This window comes from Rhinatrema bivittatum, chromosome 1, assembly GCF_901001135.1.
Source record: "Rhinatrema bivittatum chromosome 1, aRhiBiv1.1, whole genome shotgun sequence".
Taxonomy (NCBI): domain Eukaryota; kingdom Metazoa; phylum Chordata; class Amphibia; order Gymnophiona; family Rhinatrematidae; genus Rhinatrema; species Rhinatrema bivittatum.
In genome coordinates, this window is record NC_042615.1 from 2,287,186 (window position 1) to 2,296,829 (window position 9,644).

Consider the following 9,644-nt stretch of genomic DNA (forward strand, 5'->3'; position numbering starts at 1 on the left):
GAGCAGGTGGGCTTGGTTGGTGCAGGAGTGAGTGTGGGCTACGTGCCTTGGAGGTAGAGCTCTGTGCAGGAGTGAGTGTGGGAGTGAAGGAGTGCATGGGCCAGTGGGTGGGGCCAGGGCAGGTAACTTGGCCTTGTAGTGATCAGCTGAGCCGCTGAGCTTTAGCCAGCCACCTCAGCAGCCTGATTAGAGCGCAGATAAGTGAGGGGATAAATTGCAGCTGGGAGAGGCTTTACCTGTTCCAGCTCTTGGTTGCACAGACTCTTGTGGACGTGCTCTCTCCCTCTCGCTCAGCATCATGGCTTTTGACGGCACTTGGAAGGCGGATAAGAGTGAGAACTATGACAAATTCATGGAAGTGATGGGTAAGCTTGATTGGACTTGTGACTGCTGTATTTCTGCAGAGCAGAGGGTGACATTTTTATGGGGATCAAAGTTTGGGGATAACTGTGTGGAAAGTTAACTTCCCTTAAGAGAAATGTGGGTGTAACCTGCCCAGTGTGGCTCTTACTACCTTAAGCTTGCTGGGCTGGAGTAGAAGGTGAACTGCTGGGGGATTTAAGTGTCTAATATTTTTGGATAAAAGTACTTGGTCCCTGTGTACTGAGGCACTAATTAGCCTGAAAACTTGCCTCCACCTGGCTATTTCCAGGAGTGTGATGCTATCTCACAACTGTAGCCTAGCCCATGGCCACTGGATGCACCATTTGGCAATACACAAAGTGGCCATGGCTTGTCCTAGCTGCAGGTGGCAGGAAGGGGGGTCTCTACCTCACGACCTGTGTCAGCTCCTGCAGAGGACACAGGCTGATCACGGATACTGAGGAGGGTGGGGGTAACGTGACCTGTCGGATGCAGTGTGTGTAACGAGCAACTGGCCTCTGTGGCAATTTATTTAATTAAAATCTTTTCTATACCATTGCAATGGTTTGCATGTAGGCACATACATTAATGTAGGTGAATGCATGCTATAGCAGATTCAGTTACACTATATATTGGAGTGGGGGAATGTGTGGCTTGTGAGTTTGTATTTGTGGTATATAGGGTAATGGTTGTGAGGGGGCTTTTGGTGTGTATGCAGCTTGCCTGGGCTTTTGACTGATGCTTTCAGGGTGTGGATCACAATGTGCAGTGTAGACCTCCATGATTCATGATGAGGTTATGCAGAGGCTGCCCCCTCACCACTAAGGATCAGGGTGAGAGCAGCTGCATAGAGAAGTAAATTGGCTGCTGTAATGCAGGTGCTGGTGATAATGTACTCTCCCTCTGTTATGGTCTTGAGCAGTGGTGTTGCTGTGCTGCTTGCAATCTGCTTCCACGGCAGATGCCAGCTAAGGTGTGAAATTTTAATGGGGTGGCTTTAAACTGTGTAAGAGGGGGAGATGCACACCTAACACTTTCTCTAATGAAACAGGGTGACAGCCCTGTTTTCACTCTAGACCCCTCTAAAAGAGCTGAAGGAGTAATGCATGTGGGCTGAGATCTTGGGGACTCTTTTCTAGCCCTGGACTTGGGGAATGCTGGATGACTCCCAGCTTGGGTGTGGCTGGACATGTTGAACAGAGGTGAACGGCCTGACACAGTGCTGTACTTCATTGTACTAATAGCCGTATCCTCACTGGGAAGGACTAGGACCTTTGGAGGTTGTGAGCTATAGGATTGAGCTCTCTGGATTTTTGGAAGGGAATCTGGTGCGGGGCTCCTGTGGAGTCTCCAATGCTGAACTGACAAACCTAAGACTGTCACTCGTATGTTAGTGCATTGAAGCCTATAGTAAAAACTCTCCTGGCTCTATAATGAGGTCTTACTCTTGTGAGGATTTAATGCAGAGTTTTTCTACAGAGCTGCTAACGTGTGGCTTATCTGCCTTCCTGTAGTGTAGACCAGAGGCAGATACCTCTCTCCCTTCAGCCCCCATACATTTCATTAGGGATGTGAATCGTTTTAGGATGATTAAAATTATCGTCTGATAATTTTAATATCGTCTTAAACCGTTATGGAACACAATACAATAGAGATTCTAACGATTTATCGTTATAAATCGTTAGAATCGTGAGCCGGCACATTAAAACCACCTAAAACCCACCCCCGACCCTTTAAATTAAATCCCCCACCCTCCCGAACCCCCCCCCAAATGAGTTAAATAACCTGCGGGTCCGGCAGCGGTCCGGAACGGGCTCCTGCTCCTGAATCTTGTTGTCTTCAGCCGGCGCCATTTTCCAAAATGGCGCCGAAAAATGGCGGCGGCCATAGACGAACACGATTGGACGGCAGGAGGTCCTTCCGGACCCCCGCTGGACTTTTGGCAAGTCTCGTGGGGGTCAGGAGGCCCCCCACAAGCTGGCCAAAAGTTCCTGGAGGTCCAGCGGGGGTCAGGGAGCGATTTCCCGCCGCGAATCGTTTTCGTACGGAAAATGGCGCCGGCAGATCGACTGCAGGAGGTTGTTCAGCGAGGCGCCGGAACCCTCGCTGAACGACCTCCTGCAGTCGATCTCCTGCCGGCGCCATTTTCCGTACGGAAACGATTCGCGGTGGGAAATCGCTCCCTGACCCCCGCTGGACCTCCAGGAACTTTTGGCCAGCTTGTGGGGGGCCTCCTGACCCCCACGAGACTTGCCAAAAGTCCAGCGGGGGTCCGGAAGGACCTCCTGCCGTCCAATCGTGTTCGTCTATGGCCGCCGCCATTTTTCGGCGCCATTTTGGAAAATGGCGCCGGCTGAAGACAACAAGATTCAGGAGCAGGAGCCCGTTCCGGACCGCCGCTGGACCCGCAGGTTATTTAACTCATTTGGGGGGGGTTCGGGAGGGTGGGGGATTTAATTTAAAGGGTCGGGGGTGGGTTTTAGGGGGTTTTAATGTGCCGGTTTTGCGATTTTTAGATTTTTCACGATATTTTACCCCCCCAAACGGCAACAATACGATTCCCTCCCCCTCCCAGCCGAAATCGATCGTTAAGACGATCGAGGACACGATTCACATCCCTACATTTCATGCAGCTGCTGCTGGCATCGCACCCTGTCTGAGCTGACGTGGACATGTTTAACTCCTTCCTGATCCTTTCCCTCTCTCTGAGACTCCTCAGTAGGTTAGGATTTCTCTTGACTTGGGTGGGGGGCACATCCATGTGGAAGGAGATCTGGTGTTGGCTTTTGGGCTCTTCATGAACCTGCTGAGAACCTCCTCCTCCTCTCCTTGCAGGTGTGAACCTGGTGAAGAGGAAGCTGGCATCTCATGATAACCTGTGCCTCACCATCCATCAAGATGGAGACTCCTTCACCATCAAGGAAAGCAGCACCTTCCGCAAAATAGACGTTCTCTTCAAGCTGGGGAAGGAGTTTGACTACACCCTGGCCGACGGCACAGAGCTCTCGGTAAGGGCAGGCAAGACCTGCGGGGGGGTGGATGGGTAGATACAGAGACTGTGGGGGGTGGGGGGGGGGGATGGGTAGATACAGAGACTGCGGGGGGGGGGGGGAGAGATGCAGAGACTGCAGGGGTGGGTGGGTGCAGAGACTGCGGGGGTGAGGGGTGGGTAGAGGCGCAGACTGCAGAGCTCTCAGGAAGCTTCTGAGGGGTCTGCACAGGACACAGCACCTCCTCATCAGAAAGCAACATGGGGTCTTGTCCTGCTTCTGCTCCCTAAGTACCAGGACTGCTTTAAACTGTTTTTAGGTAGGGTCTGCTAGAAGATGATGCTCTTTTCCTGCTGGCTGGGTGGGGCTGAGCTGGGACCTCCAGTGCCCTTCTGACCAGGTCATAGTTTGGCGCCTGGGTGGAAGGTTAGCAAAGCAGACTGGGATTTTTATAGCACTTATAGGGGGGGGTGTGAGGGGAAGGGGGATTTTCATGAAACCTGCTGACATCTAAGATGACTCCATCACTGCTCTCTGCTTCAACAGTAGGGGGAAAGGGAATTGTATTCAGTCAGCAACCAAAAAGGACCCTGACTCTTACGTTGTGGGGGTAACTCGCCATTGCTACCCTTAACCAATCAGCTTAATACTTTTGATGCAACTCCAACACTGCTCTGCTTCAACAGCAGGAGGTAATGGGGAATTGGACTCAGACAGGAACCAGCGAGGGTCCTGACTGTGACAGTACGGGAGTGACCTGCACGGCACGGCAGATACTGGCATAAGCTTGCTGGGCAGACGGGATGGACCGTGTTGGTCTTTCTGCTGTCACTCTCTCTTTCTAGGACTGACTAGTGCACACGTTCAGCTGACACACGGAGATGGAGTAACATGCACCTTGTGATGGGAGAAGAGCAGCTTCTGATGGCCATTAAACAAGCTTGCTAGCCCCTGTAAGAGCCCCAGTATAGATGGGACAGAGGGAGGAATGGACAAGGTGGGGATAATGGTCAGGTGTGGTGTGAATGGGAGATGTAAGCCAGGACTGTTACCTCCGTGTATTGTGTCCCAGGCTGGGTGTGTAGGACTCTCACCCTCCTTATTCCACAATCCCTGGCAAGGAGCCAGGCCAGCTCAGAGTGCAAGTGACTTGTGCTCTTGTAGCCTAGGGATCGCTCCTTCCTACTGCCATCCCCTCTCGTGCAGCTCTTCATATCCTGCCTTATGACTTTTTAGGGAACCTGGATCCTGGAGGGGGAGAAACTTGTAGGAAAATTTACCAGGAAGGATAACAGCAAAGTATTGGACACGTGCCGAGAAATTGTGGGGGATGAGCTTGTGCAGGTAAGTCTCAACCTTTCTATATTTCACTTCCTGACAGTGGCCAGAGCAGGTGTTAAAAAAATATTGGGACTTGTGGCTGCTGTGTTAAATGCATCTTAAGTTGTAAAGAACAAAACTTGGAGCACTGCATCAAAGCAGTGAATAAGGAGGGTGGAGAAATGGCTCTGGGAAGGAGAGGGCGTAGATGCAACCTCCTGCAAATGGTGCAGAGCTTCTGATGTCTGCATGGAAGAGGGGGTCCCTGATCTGGGAGATGAATATACTGAAGACGCCTTCCTAGCACCATTCAAGTGTCACCAATGGCGTTGTCTTCTCTTCTGTTACAGTGCTTCCCACCCCCCCCCCCCAGGATCTCCTGTTTATCCTGCCTTGCCTAGGAGGCTGGTCATGTACCCACCCCCCTTCCTGTGAAATATTTTTGCCCACTACTCATGAGTCTCCCAGCAGGGTTACTAAGCTTCTTTCCACTGAACGCGATACCTTATTGCTGCTCTCTACTTCCCGGCAGGAGCTGCACATGTTTAGGCCTTAAGTCTGGTGCAGGCACTACAGCATCCTGATGAGACACTTCAAGTCTTAGAGAATATCCCGTTCTGGAAACAATCTCGCGCGCTCTTTCTGATGGCTTGTCCTCTCCCTGCATCCTAGCATTCATCTGCTTCTGGCCACCACCTTGCCAGCTTTGTAACTGCCCTAAGCATTGTCCCTTCTTGGTTCACAGCCTTAATTCAGAAAAGCATGCAGACAAGTGTAGAGGATCCCAGTGGGAAGGTGGCATTTAGGATAGTGGTAGAAGAACAGCCTCCTAATCCATTACTTAGTAACTCTTGCTTCCTTCAAGAGCAAAAGAAAATGGGGAGAGCTGATGAGGATAAAGGTGCAAACTGTACTCTTTAAATCTTGGGGCAGCTGGGTTGGTACCAACAGGCTGGAAAACTCAGAAGGCAACCAGGTACTATCAGCAAGGCCTTAGTCTGGATATTGGGGCAACTATTGGCTGCTTGTGAGAGCATTTATGTTCTAAAGCTTTGGCGTAAATGGGAGGGGGTGGGGAGCTGGATGGCCAGGAAACAGGATACGGATCTGACCCAGTAGGACAACAGTGGCCAATTCAGGTCACAAGTACCTGGCAGGGTCCCAAGGGGTAGACTTCAAGCTGCTTATCCCAGGGATAAGAAGTGGATTTCTGCAACTCAACCTTAATGGTTTATGGCCTCTTCTCCAGGAACTTGTCCAAACCTCTTTAAACGCAGCTACACTACTGTAATAAGTTTCACCACATCCTCTGGCAACAAATGCAAGAGTTCATGTGTTGAGGAGAACAATTTTCTCATCAATTGTTAAAGGTTTTACCTAGGAATGTCAATGTGTCCCCCTAGACTTACTGACGTTTGCTCCTTCCACTTCACTCATTTAGCAGTGTGGGAATATTGTGCAGAATCTGGCATGCCACGAGCAGGCCAGCCTCTGCCCAGTCTCTGCCATGCATGGGACGCCTCTGCTCATGGTGAAGATGGAACAGGTCCCAGTGTGCCACAAGCAGAGCGTGGCCTGCTCATGGAGGAATCTGGCATGCCACGAGCAGGCCGGCCTCTGCCCAGTCTGTCCCATGAATGGGAAGCCTCTGCTCATGGTGAAGATGGAACAGGTCCCAGTGTGCCACAAGCAGAGCGTGGCCTGCTCATGGAGGAATCTGGCATGCCACGAGCAGGCCGGCCTCTGCCCAGTCTGTCCCATGAATGGGAAGCCTCTGCTCATGGTGAAGATGGAACAGGTCCCAGTGTGCCACAAGCAGAGCGTGGCCTGCTCATGGAGGAATCTGGCATGCCACGAGCAGGCCGGCCTCTGCCCAGTCTGTCCCATGAATGGGAAGCCTCTGCTCATGGTGAAGATGGAACAGGTCCCAGTGTGCCACAAGCAGAGCGTGGCCTGCTCATGGAGGAGGGAGACTGCCTCTGTTCACTGCAGAGATGTAGCAGGCCTTGATGAGTGTAAAAGAGTGCAAGCCTGCTGAGAGATTGTGGGTTTGGGAGCCAGAGGGAATCTCTGTGAGGAGATTGTGAAGGAATGTGTGTGAGACTAAGAGCTGCTGTATAGAAAAAGGGATTTTATACATGAGGGAGCCTGTGTGAGGATGCTTGTTTGTGAGATGGCAACCTGTGTGTGTGTGTGTGTGTGTGTGTTTAGAGGGGGGAGATAGAAGTAGCCTGTGTGGGGGGGGGGGGCAGTACTGAGAGGGGTCAAACTCTGGGAGAGGTAATAGTGGAAGGATTGAGCGGGGGGGGGGGGGAAGAATTGGCGTTGGAGTCTGAGAGGGCAAAGTGAGACTGGCCAGGGGAGTAGGGAGAGGTTGGAAGAGACACACACTTCTAAGGAAATATTTAACTCTGCATTTTTAATCTTTCTGTATTACACTTCACATTTTTACAAACTGTCATGTGTATATATAGTTTTGACCCAATATAAAGTGTCAGAATTTTGCAGAGTTGAATCTTTGTGCACAGAATTCCCCCAGGAGCAATTTTTCTAGACCTCTTATCTCTTTTGCAAGCTGAAGAGCCCTAACTTTAGCCTTTCCTCATAGGGGAGCTGTTCCATCCCCTTTATCATTTTGGTTGCCCTTCTCTGTACCTTTTCTAACTTTGCTGTATCTTTCTTGATGTGGTGACCAGAACTGCACACAGTACCCTGCTCAAGATGAGGATGCACCATGGAGTGACAGAAGCATGATGATACTTTTTTATTCTTCATGCCTCTAATAATCCCTGGCACTCTATTTGCCCTCTTGGCAGCTACTGCTGCACAGGGAGTAGAAGATTTCAATGCATCTTCAACAATGACACCTAGATCCTTTTCCTGAATGGCGATTGTCGCTATAATTCAGGTTACTATTCCTGAAGTGCATCACTCTGCACTTGTCCACATTAAAACATCTGCCAATTTGGATGCCCAGACTCCCAGTTTTCTAATTAACAACTTTTAAATTTTGTCATTGGCAAATTTATTCACATCACTTGTTCCCATTTCCAGGTCATTTATAAACATAAAACGGCAGTGGTCCCAAACATCCCTGGGGCTCTCCACTAGTCACTTCTCTCATTGGGAAAATTTACCATTTAGTACAACTCTTTCTTCTAATCAATCCATAATAGGACACCGCCACCTTTCCCATGATGTTTTTTTGTTTCTCTCTTGAGGGTCTTTGTCTGTCAAATGCTTTCTGGATTTCCAGAGAGCACTTGACAAACCTGCAGTGATGCCAGACTTAATGGTAAAGTCATCCCCTGGTACAGAGCAGATCCTATGCTCCTTTCCAGGCAAGTGAAGCTGGATCCTTCACAAACTGGGATGGAGGAAGTTGTACAGCTGGGAGTGGAGTTTGATTGGTCCCTCCCAACCCTGAACCTAAATGTGCTGCTAAAGTATCCCTGACATCTTGCAGGGAGCTGCCACTTATCAGAATGGGAACCTTAAGGGCCTGGGAGTAGCTGCTGACTTAAAGGGGAGATTTCTGTGCCGGACACCTCAGAACTAGTGTTCCATCAATTTAAGTAGCTTCAGATGCTGAGTGGATAAACTCATCTCCTGTTCATGTATCTCTTCCTATTGCAAATGGGAAGCTGAATGTTGCTTGTGTTTAAACTTTCAGACCTATGCGTACGAAGGAACCACAGCCAAGAGGACATTCAAGAGAACCTGAAGGTTACGCTGGATAAAGAGAACAAGTGCTGTCCTTACCTCCCCCCCCCCCCCCCCCCCCCCCCCCCATTCAACTGTTACTGATGGGACTCCCACGGGCATAACACACCCAATGTCTAATCTTGCCAAATGTAGCCAGGTCTGTTCTGTAACGCAACAAACACAACATCTGCAGTTGCAAAGATTTACACTTGTAAGGTGAAAACAAAAAAAAAATAAAAAAGAATTCTGTAACGCTGTCTGTGGCAATGTCATTCCTTTCAGTGCTGTGTAAAGCAAGCTCTCCAGCTCCTCCCCTGGACTCACAGCACACATGCACAAGATGCTCCCGGTAACACTGGCCGACCCTATGCAACAACACAGGGAAAGGGAGACGGTAGGACCGCAGGGTAGGAAAGGCAGTCGAGCTATGGGCCTCTTCCATTCTAGCAAGGTGCGTATATAAAGTAGGCACACGAGCCACTTCTAGGGGAGCTTGGACTCTTGGTGGCTGTATGGGGGGGACCCTCTTCAGGCATGTTGCCACGGTGTAGGGCACCAGAACTGCTGCTCTTCTGCCCTCACGGGCTGGCTGCTTTCTTTGGGGGTGAAGGCTAACCACCGTGGCCCAGGCGCTAGTCTTCTGCCATGTGTTACCATAGCTCTCTGGGCTGTTCAGGTACATGCACCTATCATGACGGAGGCTGGGTGCCCACATATTTTACTGGGAATGATGATTACGTTATGTATAGAACAATTAAAGTCCATTTACAGGCAGGTTTGGTAGAAGCAGAGCACAGGAGAACTGTAAGTGTCCCTCGGCATGGCAGGCTGAGAGATTGCTTCCCGGTGGGGTGTCCTAGTGAGTTAGATGTAAAATAGTGAGATGGTAGACTAAAAGTTTGAAGAAGCTGGCATTCAACTCATAGTGCTTGCTTTTTATTATATTCAAAGCAGGAAACCTGTTAGGGAGTCAGTTGGACCATTTTAGATGAGCAAGGAGCTAAAGGGAAGATAAAGCCATCACGGACTGAATTCTTTAAATCTTTAACTAGAGCACTAGGGGTGATCTGGGAAACTACAGAATGGTGAGTCTGACCTCAGTGCTGGGAAAAACAGTGGAAACCTACTCTAAAGAACAAAATCCTGCAATACCTAGAAATGGGAACACAACCAGCACGGATTTACCTAGGGGGAAGTCCTGCTACACTTTTTTGGAAGGAGTTAATAAACACGTGGATAAAGGTGAACCGGCAGAGGTCGTGTAGA

The 9,644-nt window shown here is 49.9% G+C and overlaps 1 protein-coding gene across 1 annotated transcript; it reads left to right on the forward strand.

Moving 5' to 3' along the window:
- Nucleotides 1-210: 210 nt before the first annotated feature.
- On the forward strand, nucleotides 211-8,634 carry LOC115079795 (fatty acid-binding protein, intestinal-like). The gene is made up of 4 exons (XM_029583653.1): nucleotides 211-365; nucleotides 3,199-3,371; nucleotides 4,590-4,697; nucleotides 8,347-8,634. The coding sequence occupies exons 1-4, from the start codon at nucleotides 299-301 to the stop codon at nucleotides 8,395-8,397; spliced, it is 399 nt and encodes a 132-aa protein (XP_029439513.1). The 5' UTR covers nucleotides 211-298; the 3' UTR covers nucleotides 8,398-8,634.
- Nucleotides 8,635-9,644: the final 1,010 nt, after the last annotated feature.